The 21,408-nt window shown below is 37.9% G+C and overlaps 1 protein-coding gene across 1 annotated transcript in view; it reads right to left on the bottom strand.

The window, feature by feature from the left end:
* STPG2 (sperm tail PG-rich repeat containing 2) overlaps positions 1 to 21,408 on the bottom strand; it is a 574,923-nt gene that overhangs the window by 529,269 nt on the left and 24,246 nt on the right. The window contains exons 6-7 of the mRNA XM_062198909.1: positions 10,306 to 10,418; positions 5,168 to 5,279 (exon numbers count right to left, since the gene is read on the bottom strand). Of these exons, the coding sequence (XP_062054893.1) occupies positions 5,168 to 5,279; positions 10,306 to 10,418 (225 nt within the window). The remainder of the gene's footprint in view (positions 1 to 5,167; positions 5,280 to 10,305; positions 10,419 to 21,408) is intronic.

Here is a 21,408-nt window from a genome sequence, read left to right as displayed (position 1 = left end):
TAACTATTTAATAAATGTAAATTTCCAAAGTATAACTTTTGGATTATAGAGGTTTTTTTCCCCCCATAACCTCCCTCGCACCCACAACCATCCCATTTCCCACTCCCTCTCCCAAACCATTCTTTGTCAAGATTCATTTTCAATTATCTTTATATACAGAAGATCAATTTACTATATACTAAAAAAGATTTCAACAGACTTCACCCACACAGAAACACAAAGTAGCTAGTACTGTTTGAGTACAAGCTATACCATTAATTCACAGTACAACACATTAAGGACAGAGGTCCTACATGGGGAGTAAGTGCACAGTGACTCCTATTGTTGATTAAACAATTGATGTTCTTATTTATGATGTCAGTAATCACCGGAGGCTCTTGTCATGAGCTGCCAAGGCTATGGAAGCCTCTTGATTTTGCCAACTCCAATCTTATTTAGACAAGGCCATAGTCAAAGTGGAAGTTCTCTCCTCCCTTCAGAGAAAGGTAGCTCCTTATTTGATGGCCTGTTCTTTCTGCTGGGATCTCACTCACAAAGATCTTTCATTTAGGTCATTTTTTTTTTCTGCCACAGTGTCTTGGCTTTCCATGCGTGAAATACTCTCATGGGCTTTTTAGCCAGATCAGAATGCCTTAAGGGCTGATTCTGAGGCCAGAGTGCTATTTAGGGCATTTGCCATTCTATGAGCCTGCTGTGTATCCCACTTCCTATGTTGGATTATTCTCTCCTTTTTAATTCTATCAGATAGTATTGGCAGACACTAGTCTTGTTTGTGTGATCCCTTTGACTCTTAATCCTATCATGATGATCAATTATGAACTGAAACTGTTCACTTTGACTAGTGAGATGGCATTGGTACATGCAACCTTGATGGGATTGAATTGTAATCCCCTGGCACGTTTCTAACTCTACCATTAGGGGTAAGTCTGATTGAGCATGCACCGAACTGTACATCTCCTTTCTCTCTTATTCCCACTCTTACATTTAACAGGGATCACTTTTCAGTTAAATGTAAACGACTGGGAATAATTGTGTGTTAATTACAGAGTTCAACCAATGGTATAAAGTAGAACAAAAAAAAAACACTCAAAGGAATAAAGTAGTAAGTTGTTTCTTGACAGTAAGGACAAGGGCTGATCAAGTCATTGTTTCTCATAGTGTCCAATTCACTTCAACAGGTTTCCTTTTAGGTGCTCAGTTAGCTGTCACCAATCACGGAGAACATATGATATTTGTCCTTTTTGGACTGGCTTATTTCAACCAGCATGATGTTTTCCAGATTCCTCCATTTTGTTACAAATGACAAGATTTCATTGGTTTTGACCTCTGTATAGTACTCTATAGAGTACATGTCCCATAATTTCTTTATCCAGTCTTCTGTCGATGGGCATTTAGGTTGATTCCATGTCTTAGCTATGGTGAACTGAGCTGCAATAAACATTAAGATGACAGCTCTTGTATTTGCCAATTTAATTTCCTTTGGGTAAATTCCAAGGAGTGGGATGGCTGTGTTTATGGCAGGGTTATATTCAGGTTTCTGAGGAATCTCCAAACTGACTTCCATAGTGGCTTAACCAGTTTGCATTCCCACCAACAGTGGGTTAGTGTCCATATTTCCCCACATCCTCACTAGCATCTATTGTTGGTAGATTTCTGAATGTGAGCCATTCTAACCGGGATGAGGTGAAACTTCATTGTGGTTTTGATTTGCATTTCCCTGATTGCTATTGATCCTGAACATTTTTTCATGTGTCTGCTGGCCATTTGGATTTCCACTTTTGAAAAATGTCTATTGAGGTCCTTGGCCCATCTCTTAAGTGGGTTGTTTGTTTTGAGGTTGTAGTTTCTTATCTCTTTGTAGATTCTGGTTATTAATCCTTTAACGGTTACATAGTTTGCAAATATTTTTTCCCATTCTGTCGGTTGCCTCTTCACTTTCCTGACTGTTTCTTTTGAAGTACAGAAACTTCTCAATTTGATGTAATCCCAATTGTTAAGTTTGGCCTTGACTACCTGTGCTTCTGGGGTCTTTTCCAAGATGTATTTGCCTGTGTCTATATCTTGTAGGGTTTCTCCAATGTTCTCTAATAATTTGATGGTGTCAGGACATAGATTTAGATCTTTAACCCATGTTGAGTGGATTTTTGTGTATGGTGTAAGGTAGGGGTCTTGCTTCATGCTTCTGCATGTGCAAATCTATTTTCCCAGCACCAATGTTGAATAGACTGTCCTTGCTCCAGGGATTGGTTTTGGATCCTTGATCAAATATGAGTTTGCTGTAGATGTTTGGATTGATTTCTGGTGTTTCTATTCTGTTCCACTGGTATATCCATCTGTTTCTGTACCAGTCCCATGCTGTTTTGATAACTACTTCCCTGTAGTATGTCCTGAAATCTGGTATTGTGATGCCTCCAGCTTTGTTTTTATTGTAGAAGATCGCCTTAGCTATTCCAGGTCTCCTGTGTCTCCATATGAATTTCAGCATCATTTTTTCCAGATCTGAGAAGAATGTCTTTGGTATTTTGATTGGTATCACACAGAATCTATAAATTGCTTTTGGGAGAATGGACATTTTGATGATGTTGATTCTTCCAATCCATGAGCATGGAAGATTTTTCTGTTTTTTGGTATCCTCTTCTATTTCTTTCTTTAAGGTTTTGTAATTCTCACCGTAGAGATATTTGACAACCTTGCTTAAGTTTATTCCAAGGTATTTGATTGTTTTTGTAGCTATTGTGAATGGGATTGAACTTAGAATTTCTTCCTCAGCCATGGCATTGCCTGTGTATATAAAGGCTGTTGATTTTTGTGCACTGATTTTCTAACTTGCTACTTTCCCAAACTCTTCTATGAGTTCCAATAGTCTCTTAGTAGAGTTCTTTGGATCCCCTAAATAAAGAATCATATCATCTGCAAAGAGGGATAGTTTGAGTTCTTCCTTCCCAATTTGTAAGCCATTAATTTCTTTTTCTTGCCTAATAGCTCTGGCTAAAACTTCCAGAACTATATTGAATAGCAGTGGTGAGAGTGGGCATCCCTGTCTGGTACCAGATCTCAGCGGAAATGCTTCCAACTTTTCCCCATTCAATAGGATACTGGCCGTAGGTTTTTTATAAATTGCTTTGATTGTATTGAGGAATGTTCCTTCTATACCAAATTTGCCTAGAGTTTTCATCATGAAAGGGTGTTGTATTTTTTTTATTAAACTTTTATTTAATGAATATAAATTTCCAAAGTACAGCTTATGGGTTGCAATGGCTTCCCCCTCCCAAAACTTCCCTCCCACCCACAACCCTCCCCTTTCCCGCTCCCTCTCCCCTTCCAATCACATCAAGATTCATTTTCAATTCTCTTTATATACAGAAGATCAGTTTAGTATATATTAGGTAACGATTTCAACAGTTTGCCCCCATATAGCAACACAAAGTGAAAAAAAATACTGTTGGAGTACTAGTTATAGCATTAAATAAGATTTTATCAAATGCTTTCTCTGCATCTATTGAGATAATCATATGGTTTTCCTTTTGCAGTTTGTTAATGTGATACATCACATTGATTGATTTGCAAATGTTGAACCATCCCTGCATACCAGGGATAAATCCCCCTTGGTCTGGGTGGATGATCTTTCTGATGTGTTGTTGCATTCTATTTGCCAGAATTTTATTGAGGATTTTTGCATATATGTTCATCAGGGAAATTGGTCTGCCATTATCTTTGTTGTCTTTTTTCAGCTTTAGGAATTAAGGTGATGCTGGCTTCACAGAAAGTATTTGGGAGGATTCCCTCTTTTTCGATTGCTCTGAATAGTTTGAGAAGAATTGGAGTCAGTTTTCCTTTAAATATCTGGTAGAATTCAGCAGTGAATCCATCCAGTCCTGGGCTTTTCTTTGTTGGGAGGGCCTTTATTACTGATTCAATTTCTGTCTCAGTTATGGGTCTGTTTGGGTTTTCTATGTCTTCTCGGTTCAATTTAGGTAAGTTGTATGTGTCCAGGAATCTCCATTTCTGATAGATTTCCCTGTACCCTCATATTAACTTAAAAGTCATCTAATTAAAACTTCTTTCTGTTTTCAAAACATGTAGCACTATGAAAGAAGACTTTAAAATAATGTAAAATAGACTTCAGAATATCTAAGGTTTTTAATTAAAAAGCCAAACAAAATATTTTTCTTACTTTAATTTTCATATTTACTGACACTCACTAAAAATATTAACTATAAATAAATTCCACAAATGAATAAAGTCTTAATGAGAAACCAGAGATTTTTTGCCTTTTCTGGAAAATATTCCAAACAATTATAGCTATTATATCCCAAAATTAATATTTCTAAATAAAATTTATCTGCTTTTAGATTTATGATAGCCTATGAAAATAACCATATAATGATTTTCTAATATTTAAATAAACATTTTTTATAGATAGTTAATATTCAAATAATAAAGGATATCAAGTATGAGACAAACCTTATTTTAATAGTAATTGATTTTTCAATAGAGAATAATTACCTTTACTCTAATTGTATTGATTTCTTAACTTTCATTCTTCACATTTTTAAGTTTAAATGTAATTTACTAAAGGAAAAACATCCATAGTTTTCATTTGCCTATAAGTCCAAGTGTGTAAACTAAAATGCAGCCCCCCCAAACACACATACAAAATTAAGATGAGAAACTTACTATGTACAGAATATACCTAATATATTATGCTTAGTTCTAGATATCTTATTAAAAATAGAGATGCACAAATGAATGAACTTCCCTAAATGATTTCAAAGGGAAATAAAGTTAAATGAGGTTAAATATAACTAGAACATTCATCCTTACTACATTAGAAAGGCAGGTTGAAATCACAGGAAAAAGGAGAAGTAGGCAGGAGACAGGTAAATTTAAGTCAATTTAAACAACACATTTCAAGAAAAAGACTTGCCTACCATTTAAACAAAAAACCTTAGGAGTGGTAAGTTCTATATGACAAGAGGTTGTTCAACCACAGACACTGACTACTTAACAGAGATACTATATTCATTCCTTCTATAATAGTCATTGAGTGGCAATCAGCTGTGAAGCAGAATAGATCTAAGAGTATTCTAGCCCTGTGATGATGGATTCAATCATCTTAAAATCTTAAAATCTGGAAAATACATGAAATAGTCACTTTTCAACTTACCTTTTTCTCCTCCTGCAATGGTATTACTTCATAAAACCGTGGGATAAATGAGCAATAATTTTGTTGTTTATCTTTCTTGATGTTAATATTTTCATAGTATAAGGTCCTTTCCCTTTAGAAAATTTAGATAGAAATTTAGTTATCAATTTAAAATATATAAATATTTATATAAGCAACAAAAATATTTTTACAGCAAAATTTTCAGCTTTAAATGTTGGTAGGGGCATGCTGCCTTCCACCCTGGCATCCCATATGGGCACCAGTTCATGTTCTGGCTGCTCCACTTCCCATCCAGTTTCCTGTTAATAGCCTGGGAAAAGCAGCAGAAGATTGTCCAATTGTTTGCACCCCTGCCACCCAGATGAAGATGGGAAGACCCAGATGAATCTCCCAGCTCCTTGCTTTGATCTAGCCCATCCCCAGCTATTGCAGCCATCTGAGGAGTGAACTAGAAAATGGAAAATCAATCTCTCTTCTCCCTGTCTCTCTCTCTTTCTGAAACTCTGGAACTCTGACTTCCAAATAAATAAAGAAATTAGTCTTTTAAAAAGTACATGGAAAAAAGATATCTCTTTGATAATAGACCAATATATTCAAAGTTTCATAAAATATTTATTTAGATAAAATGGTTCTGTTTTTCTCAATCCAGAGATTATCACAACTATATTCTTTTTTTAAAAGAATTGTTTTATTTATTAGAAAGACAGAGTTACAGAGGGAGGTAGAGCCAGAGAGAGAGGGGCCAGCGCCGTGGCTCACTTGGTTAATACTCCACCTGCGGTGCCAGCATCCCATATGGGCGCCGGGTTCTAGTCCTGGTTGCTCCTCTTCCAGTCCAGCTCCCTGCTGTGGCCCAGGAGGGCAGTGGAGGATGGTCCAAGTGGAGGATGGTCCACATGGGAGACTAGGAAGAAGCAGCTGGCTCCTGGCTTCTGATCGGCACAGCACCGGCCGTAGCAGCCATTTGGGGAGTGAACCAACGGAAGGAAGACCTTTCTCTCTGTCTCTCTCTCTCACTGACTGTAACTCTACCTGTCAAATTTACAAAAAAAAAAAAAAAGAGAGAGAGAGAGAGAGAAAGAGAGAGGTCTTCCATTCCGCTGGTTCACATCCCAAATGACCGCAACGGCCAGAGCTGAGCTGATCCGAAGCCAGGAGCCAGGAGCTTCTTCCAGGTCTCCAACGCGGGTGCAGGGGCCCAAGGACTTGGGCCATCTTCTACTGCTTTCCCAGGCCATAGAAGAGAGCTGGATCGGAAGAGATGCAGCCTGGACTTGAACCAGTGTCCATATGTGATGCCGGCGCTGCAGACTGAGGCTTTAACCCACTGCGCCACAGAGCCTGCCCCATCATAACTATATTCTAATGATCCAAAAATAAAATGCAATGTGGGATTTACATCATGAATAGAAATAAAAAGCTAGTCCCCATGAACAGGAGTGTCAAATTGTTAAGTCAGCAACAGGAGTCACTGTGTACTTACACCCCATGCGGGATCTGTCCCTAATGTGTCGTCTAAAGCCAAGTGATGCTATGACTGGTACTGAAACAGTATTTTTATACTTTGCGTTTCTGTGTGGGCGCAGACTGATGAGGTCTTTGCTAATTATATACTGAAGTGATCTTCTGTATATAAAGAGAATTGGAAATGAAAAAAAAAAAAAAAACAAAAAACAACCTGGTGTTAAAATGGAAATGGCATAGAAAATTAATTATTTTGAAAAAAAAAATTATGTGGGATCTCTGTCTTTAATGTGCTGTACATTGCTATTTAATGTTATAATTAGTAATCCAATGGTAGTTTTTTCACTCGATGTTGCTATGGGGGCAAAATGTTGAAACCTTTACCTAATATATACTAAATTGATCTTCTGTATACAAAGAGAATTGAAAATGAATCTTTACATGAATGGAAGGGGAGGGGGAGCGGGAGGGGGGAGGGTTGCGGGCGGGAGGGAAGTTGTGGGAGGGGGGAAGCCATTGTAACCCACAAGCTATACTTTGGAAATTTATATTCATTAAATAAAAGTTTAATAAAAAAAAAAAAAAGCTAGTCCAAACAAAAGTTTCCTGTGTATTTTATTTAGTATAAAAAATCTTATTTAAAAAAATTCCAAATCCAGGAAAGGTGTTTAGTCTGTTAAAATGTCCTGGACTTAATTTCCAGTTTTGTGGACACCTCTAACACCCTGCCATTGCAAACATTTTCCAAGTGAACCAGCAGATGGGAGCTAACTCATTCACTCTATCTTTCTCTTTCTCTCCCTCTCAAATAAGTTCTAAAACTACTACTAAAATAAGGAGAAAGTAGCATATATATCATAAAGTCACCAGGAAAAGAAAACTCTTTGAAAATGAAAGGAAATTTATTTTTATTAAAATTCAAACAACCTCAAAAAAGAACTGGAAATTAGATGAGTAGTGATTAAGACCCCAGCTTTGGAGTAACACAGCCTAGTAAGAATCCCAACTTTGCCACCTGCTTTTCTAAGCTTCAGAATTTTATCTGTTATTGGAAGTAATAATAACCATATCTCTCAAGGTTGCAAAAATTAATGTAGATAATATATGTGAAGTGTTTAGTGTTACACATGGCCCATAATAAATACGCAATAACTCTTAGCTATTATTATTAAGAATTACATTTAAACATGCTATTCTGACTTCACCACTTTTTTCCTATTTCTAAAAAAAATTTCAAAGCAATCTGACATTTAACATTTCCAAAAAAAAACCATACGGAAAACATAAAATACCTAAAAGTTTAAGTTATATAAGAATTGCCATTATTTTCTTTGTTCAGCAGTGCTATGATTTAACATGCCTTTAACATTCCAGCTTATTATTAAATGTTCACTTTTTCACTGACTTATTCACATAAAATTTAACAAATTGGTTTTCTAAACCTCAAATGGGTTTATAGATAAAAACCAAATTAAGATGAATTTTGCTTTATGTTTTTCAGACTTCAATAAAACTATGAGAGAAGGTAAGCGAAGTAGAGAGAGAAAAAGAAACAAATCAAGCCAATCTGGGAGAACAGGATAGGATTAAAACACTGAACAACACAGGGCAGGCCTTGTGGCATAGCAGGTTAAACCATCACTTTGGATGACTACATCCCAAATTAGTGTGCCTGGTTCAAGTCCCAGCTCCTCTGCTTCGTATGCAACTTTCTGTTAATGTACCTGGAAGGCAACAGATGACGACCCAAGTGATTAGGTTCCTGCATCCCCTATAGGAGACCCAGATAGAGTTCTGGGCTCTGGCTTCAGCCTGGCCTAACTCTGAATGTTGCAAGTATTTGGGGAGTGAACCAAGTAGCTGAAAGATCTCTCTCTCTCTCTCTTTCTCTAACTTTGCTTTTCAAATAAATAAGTCTTTTTTAAATAAAAATTATTAACAATAAAAACATGTCAAGAAGCGGATTTGCATAGAGTAGTCCATAGACTTACATCTTGTTTGGAAGAATGAATATGCTATAAATATAGACTTCACTTAACTAAATATATGTGTTAAGTTTAGAGTAACTACAGAAAGAATACAAAGATATAAAGGCATGTCTTTCATGTTAGAAGAGTGAAAAATGAAAGAGACAATGGACTACAGTATAAAATTCTCCAAATCAGGACCATATTTTACACCTTTCATTCGAAAAGTATTAGTGCATAGTGAGAATTCAAATGTTTGTTCAGTGAATTAGATGCAGCAGGGAGTCAGAACAAGAACTTATCACTGCTGATAGACAGATATGTCTGAATCTCTCTAGCAAACTGATGGAGTATCCAGTCACTTTGGGACTTGAAACAATTCATGCTATTAGAAAGAATGAATTAGGCAGATAAACTGGACTATGTGAAACAAAATCAATCATTGGGGCCAGCGCTGTGGTGCAGCAAGGTAAGCTGCCATCTGCAATACCAGCATCCCATATGGGCTACACTTTGTGTCTGGCTGTTCCACCTCTGATCGAGCTCCCTACTTAAAGGCCTGAGAAAAGCAGAGGAAGGTGGTCCAAGTTCTTGGGCCTCTGCACGTAGGTGGCAGACCCAGAAGAAGCTCCTGGACCTTGGCTTCAATCTGGCCCAGCCCAGGCCATTGCAGCCATCTGGGGAGTGTACTACCAAATTGGAGCTCTCTCTTTCTCCTTCTCTCTCTCTCTCTCTGCAACTCTGCCTTTCAAATAATTAATTAGATCTTTTAAAAAAATCAATCATGGGCTGGCGCCGCGGCTCACTAGGCTAATCCTCCGCCTTGTGGCGCCGGCACACCGGGTTCTAGTCCCGGTCAGGGCACCGATCCTGTCCCGGTTGCCCCTCTTCCAGACCAGCTCTCTGCTGTGGCCAGGGAGTGCAGTGGAGGATGGCCCAAGTGCTTGGGCCCTGCACCCCATGGGAGACCAGGAGAAGCACCTGGCTCCTGCCATCGGATCAGCGCGGTGCGCCGGCCACAGTGCACCTACCGCGGCGGCCATTGGAGGGTGAACCATCGGCAAAGGAAGACCTTTCTCTCTATCTCTCTCTCACTGTCCACTCTGCCTGTCAAAAAAAAAATCAATCATGAAAACGGGTAGCAGATTATGAGGACCATGTATTTGTTGGTTTTGCCTTCTGTGACCTCCCATATAAAACTTTACTGGGAAGTAGGAGAATATAAAGGAAAAGATTTTTTTTTTTTTGCTAGAACTTATTTAGTAGTTAAACTTCATAAATATTATTTTCAACCCAATGTTGTCACTCTAACTCACAGTGATGGAAAAGTTTTTGAAGCCCCTCATATCTTCCTGCTTATATACATAGACTATGTAATCAAACAGGCCTCAGTTAGCATCTGCCTCCACCCCTTAATATCTGCAAAGTCTTTACTGTGTTATTCATCCTCTCCAATCCTTGAGTTTCTCATTAATAGAATGGTTACAACAATCATAACTACATATAAAACAATACACGTAAAGTAAGTGGCACAGGGAGGACCTGACTCATGAAAAAGCAATAGCTTCATTACTCCAAAATACAATACTTCCTTAAGTTTTTCATACTATTTTTTTCCTTTTTTGACAGCCTGGCCTTAGTCTGAATTATTAGAATACTTTATGGCCAAGAACTACATCAAAGTTATACTATTTCTTTTTAACTTACTGGATTATGTCATACTGTCCAGGACCAGGACCAGACCTTCCAGGTAACTCTTGTCTTCCTGAAGAGCTGCCAAAATGTACACCTTTGTATTTCAAAGTTGCATCAGAAACATCCTAAAAAATAAGGAGAAAGCAGAGAAAGATGAGACCTGGTGCAACTAAATCATGAAATGATGTCTAACTTTAAATCTAACTGTAAATGCAAGGATAGGTTCAGTCAATGGGATTCTGCTGGTGTTCTTTGATGATCCCAAGCTAAGTAACACCATTGGCCTCCATCCTCCATCTGTATCATCCAGGATCCCCATAGAAGTACCACAAATATTAGCATATTCTCAACCAATATGAACAGTTTTGCTCTGGGCAGTGCATCAGTAATCTAAAACCTTAAGGGCAATGAAAATTAGCTCTTGGAGGTTTAGAAACTAAGGAGGGGGACTGTCTTATTTAGGGAATGAATAAACTCTATTTATAATTAGTTTTTTATATTTATTTTCATCTACTTCAAAGGCAGAACAAAGGAGAGAGACAGATTAAGAAAATGCAAACATTACAAATAGACATTAGATAACTTCTATCTAACTGTGTAAATTTTTCTAACTGGTGTAAATTTTTCAAAGAGTAATAATAGCAATAAACACTAACTCAGTTCATTTTATTGTTAATACTTAAGGACAGGATCAGCCTTTAATGTCAAAGAAATCATTTGTGACTGGAGAAACCAACCATTACTTTCCTTTACATACTCTACAATAAATATCAAAACTATGCATGAACCATAAAGAGTTAAAGCAACTGGCTTCATCATAAACTAAAATTAATAAAGTATAACAAAATAACCATAGCTGCTCACAGGAATTCTTCAAACTAAGATACTCTTAAGTGAACTATCTGGTGGTAGAAGAAAAATCTAGTTCACATATTGTAAATTTGTAAAAATACAGTTTTTTAAGCATGATTATTAAATAAATACTATACGAGTGTATGTACATTTGTGGAAAATGAAATTAAAATTCTTGTTACAGTATAAAATTTTAAACCAATGCATAGTTTATTCATAATATGAATTTTCCATGATATTTTGGAAAACTCTGTATATGCTGAATAAAATCCCCATAACATACAGTTTAATTGCATTAAAAAGTGTGCAGGTACTCTAGATGGCTATTACTATTTTAGAGCAGTGGTCGCAACTTCTCTCAATGACAATATTAGGCAATATTAATGCAATATATTATTAGTGATAAAAAGCATAATTTCTGTTCAAAATGGTGACTCAAACCCATAGCTGCCCCACTTCACCCCACAATTTCAAAAATAATTTATATAAAGACACAAATTATCAGTGCTAGAAACTAGACTTCATCCACATATGAAACTTTAAGGAATTGTAGAAAATATAGCAGATACCAGAACTAGAAAGGGACCTCACAACATGTGAAAAGTGTCTCAGGTGATCTCCACTCACATCCTGAGAAAAACAGAAACTGGAGATGAAGACAGATGCTGAGGTAGTGAATATAAAGCAATATTTACGTGGAGAGACACCACTCCAAAAAGCTTTGGGATACTACAACAAAATCCAAAAAGAAGTTGGCACAGCACTAAAATTCCCTATTATGTGATAATTTTTACTTCATTGAACTTATCACTAACAAGTAGCCCTCAGACATAAAATATAAACTAAGAGGTCAGCACTGTGGTATAGCAGGTAAAGCCACCAATCTATATGAGTACTGTTTCAGGTCCTGCTGCTCCACTTCCTGTCCAGATCCTTGCTAATGTGCCTGGGAAAGCATCAGAAGATGGCCCAGGTGCTGAGCCCCTGTACCCACATGGGAGACCCAGAAAAACGCCAGGCTCCTGGCTTTGGATCGGCCCAATTCCAGCCTTTATGACTATTTGGGGAGCGAGCCAGTGAAAGGAAGCTCTCTCTCTCTAACTCTGCCTTTCAAATAAATAAATAAATCTTTGAATTATAAAGAACTAAGTAGAGACTATGATGGCTTATTTTAGGTGTCCACTTGACTATGGGTAGGGATACCAGATACCTGTAAAACATTATTTTAGGGTATGTCTGGGAGGATGTTTCTCAAAGAGATTGTATTTAAATCAGTGGTCTAAGAAAGATCCACCGTTATCCAACATGGCTGAGCACCATTCAACCAGTTGAAGGAAAGCATAGAATAATAATACAGAGGAAAAGGAAATTCACTCTCTTCTGGAGCTGGGAAATCTCCTCCCCTTGGACAACAGATCAGAACTCCAGTTTCCCTTGCCTTTAGCTTATGAGACTTGCACCAGTGCCCCATCTCTTCCCCCTTCCATGCCCTGCCACCCTTCCCAAGGTTTTTAGGCTTTTGTTCTCAGTCTGAGAGTCACACTATTGGCTTCCAAGGTTCTGATGCCTTCAGACTTGGACAGAGCTATGCCACTGGCTTCCCTGTTTCTCTAGCATGCAAATGGTCTACCATGGGACTTCTTAGCTTCTATAACTGCATGAGCCAATTCCTATAATAAGAACTTTCTTACATATATAGATGCACATATACACACCCCAAAGTGTACTTCAAAAAATTCATGCAAATTGAATTAAAAACTAAGTGCATTTTACCACACAAAAAAAATTAAAATTTATGCACTTAAGAAGACTTCAATGAGCTCATGAAAATGCATATTAGGAAAAAACTATGCAAAGATTTCAAAATTTCTGAACCCAAAACAAAGTTACTTTTATTTTCATTCTCCATGAATTTTGTGAAACTGCATGTATATGTATGCATATGAGTAAATGGTCCTGTTCCTCTGGAGGACAGTGACACACAGGCACAAAAACAAGCACTGATAGATCTTCAGTTTTTTCATAAAGTGAAATGGGACCTCTGTTAATTCTTTTCACATAGATGCAATCTCATTGTAAAATGTACATACAGGTTTCTTAAACGTTTCCTCTGTCTTGATATTAGTAAATCCCTTTGTTTGTTCCTTGTTTGGGGCTGTAGAGAACACTGAAGATAAGAGTAGAGAAGCATGGAGTCATCAGATATGTCCAAGTAGGACTTAGTCATGTTTTTGAACATTTGGGAACTAATACAGTCAACCAACAGGAGGTGAATGTGAAAACTAATCCTATAGGAAGCAGCTCATCACGATGACCATCACAGGATAAGAAAATTCTCGTGTCAAGAGAGTGGCAAGATCAAACATTGAATATTTTCTGATGACTAAATTTGCCTCCTAGCAAGGACAGTCTCTTCAACAAATGCTGGTGGGAAAACTGGATCTCAGCATGCAGAGGTATGAAACAAAACCCCTATCTTACACAAAAATCCACTCAAAATGGATCGAGGGCCTAAATCTATGACCAGATACCATCAAATTATTAGAGAACATTGAGGAAACTCCACATGACATTGGCATAAGCAAAGACTTCTTGGAAAAGACCCCAGAGCACAGGCAATTAAAGCAAAAATTGACAAATGCGGTTACATCAAGCTGAAAAGCTTCTTCACTGCCAAAGAAACACTCAGCAAAGTTAAGAGGCAACCAACAGAATGGGAGAAAATATTTGCAACCTATAAAACTGAAATTAATATCCAGAATCTATAAAGAGCTCAAGAAATTCAACAACAACAAAACAAGCAATCCACTTAAGAAATGGGCAAAGGATGTGAACAGACATTTTTCAAAAGAAGAATTCAAATGGCCAACATACACATGAAAAATTGCTCAGTGTCACGAGCCATTAGGAAAATGCAAATCAAAACCACAATGAGGTTGCATTCAAGTTAGAATGACTCTCATACAGAAATCAACAAACAATAAATTCTGGAAAGGATGTGGGGGAAAAGTACCCTAATCCACCGCTAGTGGGAATGTAAACCGTACAGCTACTGTGGAAGACAGTATGGAGATACCTCAGAAATCTGAAAATAGATCTACCATATGACCCAGCCATATCAGTTCTGAGAATTTACCCAAACAAAATGAAATCAGCATATGGAAGAGTTATCTAGGCAGGCGCCCTGGCTCAATAGGCTAATCCTCTGCCTTGCGGCGCCGGCACACCAGGTTCTAGTCCGGGTTGGGGAGCCAGATTCTGTCCCGGTTGCCCCTCTTCCAGGCCAGCTCTCTGCTGTGGCCCAGGAGTGCAGTGGAGGATGGCCCAAGTGCTTGGGCCCTGCACCCCATGGGAGACCAGGATAAGCACCTGGCTCCTGCCTTTGGATCAGCACGGTGCGCCGGCCGCTGCGCACCAGCCGCAGAGGCCATTGGAGGGTGAACCAACGGCAAAAGAAGACCTTTCTCTCTGTCTCTCTCTGTCTCTCTCTCTCACTGTCCACTCTGCCTGTCAAAAAAAAAAAAAAAAGATTTATCTATACCCTCTATGTTCTTTACAACGCAATTCACAATAGCTAAGATATGGAATCAACCCAGATGTCCATCAGCTGAAGACTGGATAATGAAATTATGGTATAAATACACAATGGAGTACTACTCAGTGGTTAAAAAAAAAGAAATCCTGTTTTTTGCAACAAAATGCATGCAGCTGGAAACCATTATACTAAGTGAAATAAGCCAATCCCAAAAACACAGATACCGTATGTTTTCCTTGATCTGTGGTAACTAATAGAGTATATAAAATGTAATGTATTGGGGTGAAATAGTCATTTTGAGATTTAGTGATCATTTATAGCCCTTGCCTCTTCCTCAAAGGAAGAGTGATTTTTTTGTTTATACTATTTGTTGAACTCTACTTAGTCCAGGGTTAATCTTATGAGTATAAAGTTAACTGAAAATAGATCTTTGTAAAAACTAAAAGTGGGAAAAGGAGAGGGAGGAGTAATAAGGGTGGGAACATGGGAAGAAGGGAGGGTAGGGTCGAAGTATCACTATGTTCCTAAATCTGTATATATGAAATACACAAACTTTATATATCTTAAATGAAATTTTTAAAAATAAATAAATTTATCTCCTAATACAGATAATGCCATCTGGATTGATGCCTATATCCTGTGGAGTGCAAAAAGGCTATAACAAAATCTAAAAGAATTGTTCTTTTAAAACACCAGTGGTCAGCGCCCCAGCTCAATAGGCTAATCCTCCGCCTTGCGGCGCTGGCACACCGGGTTCTAGTCCCGGTCAGGGCGCCGGATTCTGTCCCAGTTGCTCCTCTTCCAGTCCAGCTCTCTGATGTGGCCAGGGAGTGCAGTGGAGGATGGCCCAAGTGCTTGGGCCCTGCACCTGCATGGGAAACCAGGAGAAGCATCTGGCTCCTGGCTTCGGATCAGCGCAGTGCGCCGGCCACAGCACCCCGGCCAGAGCGGCCATTGGGGGGTGAACCAATGGAAAAGGAAGACCTTTCTCTCTGTCTCTCTCACTGTCCACTCTGCCTGTCAAAAAAAAAAAAAAAAAAAAAAACACTGGTAAACTCAATCCGACTTCAGGACTCTGAAAAGAGAGTAACACAAAGAGAACATTATTTCCTCACTTCACCCTAGTTTATCATGCAGCTGATGAACATTGGTAGAAATGCCCAGCAGAGAGAACCATCTGGCAAGAGACTGAAGTGTCTGGGGCAGTGGCAGCTGTACTCAGTGGAAACAGACTTGTCTAGGAGTATGGCTGAGACATCCCCTGAGGACCACTAAAGCTGCCTGGGAAGAGAAACTCTACATTAACTGGCGGAGACAGATGAGAAACATTAATACTTGAATTGGTAACATTACTCTGATTTTAATATCCACAATCCATTGAAGCCTGGGAAAACTTGCATAACATATATAAAAAAGATTAATTTCTATTTCTTCTAGGAATATTTCCAACATCATAAGAGCTCTCAGTGTACTTTAGAAGGGATCCATAGATCCTTTCTAACAAATTATAATGCAAAGAGCAGGGTGGTATCATCCCCTCTTCACTATGACATCTGTCTTTTAACACTGAATGGTGAGTGATACAAATCTATAAAGCACTATATCAATTCAAGGTATTATTGTTACTATTAATATTATTTGTCATTACTAGTGGGGATTTTAATGAACACAATTCTAAGCCAAGTACCTTGTGAGGACCCTTGTGAGGGCCTTGAAGTAATAAAGCTACGAATAAAAATCAAAAGAGCTGGGGGCTAACATTGTAGCGTAGTAGGCTATGCCTCCAACTTCAGCGCAAGCATCCCATATGAGCACCGATTCAAGTCCCAGCTGCTTTTCTTATGATCCAGGTCTCTGCTAATGGCCTGAGAAAGTAGCAGAGGATGGCCCAAGTGCTTGGGACCCCGCACCTGCATGGGAGAGCAGGAGGAAGCTCCTGGCTTCAAATCGGCCCAGCTCCAGACATTGTGGCCATTCAGTCTCTCCCTCTGTCTGTAACTCTGCCTCAAAAATAGATTAATTAATTAAAAAATAAATAAATAAATAATAAGAGCGTCTCACTAATCTTTGTAAAATACAGGATATACATACACTGCTTTCAGATTCCTAACTATAACACAAAAGGAAATTAGGCCATCCAAAAGCTTTGGATCTTGAGGGTGCAAAGACAAATGCTGCAACATCCAGAACAGCTTAGAAGAAGTCAGCAGAACAGCAGATGTCATTAGGGAAGCACTACAGAAAACCATGGCATCTACAGAAATAGCTACAAGGCATATTTTTCTGATAGGGTCAGCAGTAATTCAAAAGAGCATGCATCTAACAAAGCTTCAGAAAAAGAGACAATGCCTAACCACACAACACTTTCTTTTAAAAACTGAATATATTTAAGACCCTCTTTCAAATGGAATTACTTAATATAGCCATGGATTTTAAAGTAAACAGTTTTGATGGCAGAAAAAAAAAATTTCCCATTGATGTTCCACTTTAGATTTTCTTAGAAATAAAGCAGAATTTCGTAATTCCATAGATTTGTTCTACTACATTTTTACTATAAGGAGCTATGAAGTACAAAATGTAGACCTATGTTCTAATGTAACATAGTTGAATATGTTAGGCATTTTACATATATTATAAATATGTTCTAATATAATATCATTGAATATGTTATTATATATTTCATATACAAGCATATTTATTTACTGTAGATTATCAATGTGCCCATTAGTATTTTAAAACACACTGTGATAATCCATCTTTCATATTTTATAGCCTAAAAAATCATGTTAAGCTTTTATAATAATAATTTTAACACAGCAATTCAGAAAACCTTGAGAAGTATATCTAAGAAGCTTTCTTCAGGTGAATTTACATTATTGAGATTTTATGGTTCAACAATTTAACAATTCTAAAGGTAATTCAGGAGAAGAAAACATTGTTCAAAATATTAGCAGGAAAATCCTTTTCCATATATACAATAAAATTCATTTAATTTAAACCATATGAACTGACAATTACTTAACTCACCTCTGCAGTACTCAAGCAAACTGTTCAATTTGAAATTTAATTTTAAAGCCTTTTAAAAATACAGAAAGAAAAATGAATAAATTCATGCATTCTTAATTCTAAATTACACTCTCTTCTATATCAAGAAGTGTTGACAGTAGTACTAACTCCAAGGTCACTGTCAACCTGTAAAGTCATTATTAGCAAATAAAATATGGCTTTATTGAAGCAAACTCAGCAAGAAGCTGCACTACTTTAACTGAATGCCAAAATATAACTTAAAGAAGAATTACTGCCACTCTCATCGAAAATTAAATGAAGAAATGGCTATACAACTTTTCCCCAGGTCCTTCTATAATTAAATATGAAAACAAAATTTGTGAAGAGTTAAAAGCCTCAATACAGCAGTTCAAACACTAATGGACTATTTTTGAGTGTGACAGCATACAGCATGTTATCACTAGCAAGTATGTTAGTATCATAATTCCAATCCTGAACTTTACTTCTGAAACCCACCTCTGAAAAACAGCTTTCTAACAGTAAGCTGAGCTCTTCTTGAAAAAAAAAGAAAGCTAAATTTTATCATTCAAAATGATATACAAAATAATTTTGGGAGCAGGTGCTGTGGTGCAGCAGCTAAGCCCCATGTTTGGGACACTCACATCCCATACCAGACTGCCTAGGATTGAGCCCTCGGTTCCACTTCCAATTCCAGTTTTCTGCAAATGCGAACCTTGGGAGGCAGCAGATAATAGCTCAAGTCCTTGGGTCCCTTTCATCCATGTAGGAGACTTAGACTGAGTTGCAGGTTCCTGGCTTCAGCCTGGTCAGTCCCTAATCACTCTTTCTAATCACTCTTTCTCTCTTTCTCTTTGTCTCTTTCTCATTGCAATGTATTAGACCATAATTTTTCCCCCAGGATATTTTGAATAAAGCAACTAAGCACAAAGAGATTAAGTAATTTGGTCAAGGACAATTAACAATTAAGTGGTGGAGCCAGCAAACAAACTAATGCCTTTTGGTCCCATTAAAGTTCATCTCATAACTTGTCTTTCACTTGAGAGAAACTACCCTGTTATCAGACTACAGAAATTCTATAGGTCACTTAAATTGTTACAAAATTGATCTTTGCTGTTTTACTAAGCACATATGACAACTATCTAAGATATTTGCCATTCTCTATTGAAAAAGACCATTAGGTTCTTCTTTTTTTTTTTTTTTTTTTGAGCTGTTAATACCAGCTAAGGACTAGCAACTCTGCAACTCTTTTTTTTTTTTTTTTTTTTTTTGATGCACAGAGTAGACAGTGAGAGAGAGAGACAGAGAGAAAGGTCTTCACCTTTCCGTTGGTTCACCCCACAATGGCCGCCGCAGCCAGCACGCTGCGACCGGCATACCGTGCTGATCCGAAGCCAGGAGCCAGGTGCCCCTCCCGGTCTCCCATGCGGGTGCAGGGCCCAAGCACTTGGGCCATCCTCACTGCCTTCCCAGGCCACAGCAAGAGCCAGACTGGAAGAAGAGCAACCGGGACAGAATCCGGCGCCTCAACTGGGACTAGAACCTGGGGTGCCAGCACCACAGGCGGAGGATTAGCCTATTGAGTTGTGGCGCCAGCCAAGCCAGGTTCTTCTTAATATCAATGATGGTATAGTCAACAAATGGAAGACCAGGCATATAAAGTAAAAATAATCTTAAAGCAAAAGTCCCCGGGGCTGGCACTGTGGCACAGTGGGTTAACACCCTGGCCTGAAGCACCAGCATCCCCTATGGGTGCCAGCTCGAGACCCGGCTGCTCCACTTCCGATCCAACTCTCTGCTACGGCCTGGGAAAGCAACAGAAGATGGCCAAGTCCACGGGCCCCTGCACCAGCATGGGAGACTTTGAAGAAGTTCCTGGCTCCTGGCTTCAGATCAGTGTAGCTCCGGCCGTTGCGGCCAATTGGAGAGTAAACCATGGATGGAAGGCATATTCTCTCTCTCTCTCTCTCTCTCTCTCTCTCTCTCCCCTCCTCTCCTTTCTCCTCTCTCCTCCCTCCTCTCCCTCCCTCTCCTCTCTCTGTGTAACTCTGACTTTCAAATAAATAAATACATCTTCAAAAATGTTTAAAAGAAGGAATTACAAACCAAAACTTGAATGATACTGGCTTATAAATTACCTATAGCATTATTCTTTAACTCCGTGTATAAATTTGAGTTACTAATAACCTCCTTTAGCCTGAAAAACATATGCCAGCCTCCTATCCTAGCTTCTTTAGGAACAATTTCTTTTCCTGTGTATAAGCCATATTTTTAAAACTTCTTTGCATATTTCATGCCTTTTGTTGAAACATGACAATTTTTATAATATAATGTTGACAATTCTGAAAATTAGAATCCCCCTAGCAGACTTTGTTATTGTTTAGTGATTTTCCTGTACTAATTTCCTAAAGTCTATTATTCTTGGTCACATGTGTCAACCTAGTTAGTTAAATGGTCAGGAAATAACTAGACAAAGCTTTCTTTAAATGCCCTAAACCAATAAATCTCCAACTTTCACCAAAGTGCTCTATATTAGTGCTGGGGCACTTTCAGTATTCACACAGGCAATTTACAAATCTGCCTATTATCCTTCACCTCCTGCTTATGCAGAGCTTCAAGATCACCTAGAGGTAAGAGCCTGTACATACTCAAGCATATTTTTCACAGTTATGAGTTTATGTTAACAATTCTGAAAGTACTTTAAGCATATTACAGAAATAAGCAACCAAGGAATTATATTGAGGATAACGAGAGTCAGGTTTCTCACTGTGGAAAGAAGTGACTTCAATATGAAAAAGAAGCAAGTAGAACAAATCTGTAATACTGGATTGAAATTGGAGGTATCTGTATAAAGTCAAAGATTGAATAAATAAATATATAAGAAATAATTATAAATTTCTAACTTTATCTATTGAGATGACTTAGAAGCAATGACAGCCCAGTCATTGTTTGTACTAGTATTGTATTGTTTGTATCTAGTATACAGATTTTATTCTGATATGCATTATCTAAATGGAAGTACAGTTCCTTAAAGAAATGGCTGATTTGAGGCCTGGACAGGAAAAGACAAACCCAGAACAACTTATGACTCCAGAAAGTAAGGAAATGCTCACAAAATGATAGTGATATACAAAAATAACACAAGCTGAATCTTGAACAGTTTCCCAAGGATCAAATCTGGGATAATTTAAGCCTCAAAATAAATAAGAAGGGTGATATAAACATTTGAATAAAATAGGAATTCATGACTCCACATTGATACAAACACAAAAAATGGCAAAGAAAATAAAGTTCTTCTTTCGAGTATAGATTCAACAAATAAATGTTAAAGGAAAGAGGAAGTTAGAAAATTATTTGTAACATCACAGTAAAATTGATTCGAGCATCATCAATGAATATTAAAACTAGCAGATGACAATTTGATGGATAACTATTCAATCATTAAGATTTATTTATTTGAAAGAGTTATCCATTTAAGATTTATTTATTTAAGATTTATTTATTTGAAAGAGATAAAGAGGAGGGATAGAGAGAGAGGTCTTCCATCTACTGATTCACTCCCCAAATGGCTACAATGGCCAAGGCAGGGCCAAGCCAAAGCCAAGATCCAGGAGCCAAAAGCCAGAAGCTTCTTCCAGGTCTCCCATGTGCTACTTCACTTCTGACTTCTGACCCAGCTCCATGCTGATGAGCTTAGAAAGGCA

The sequence above is a fragment of the Lepus europaeus genome, chromosome 8, assembly GCF_033115175.1.
Source record: "Lepus europaeus isolate LE1 chromosome 8, mLepTim1.pri, whole genome shotgun sequence".
Lineage (NCBI taxonomy): Eukaryota > Metazoa > Chordata > Mammalia > Lagomorpha > Leporidae > Lepus > Lepus europaeus.
This window is presented reverse-complemented; position numbering and strand designations above follow the sequence as displayed.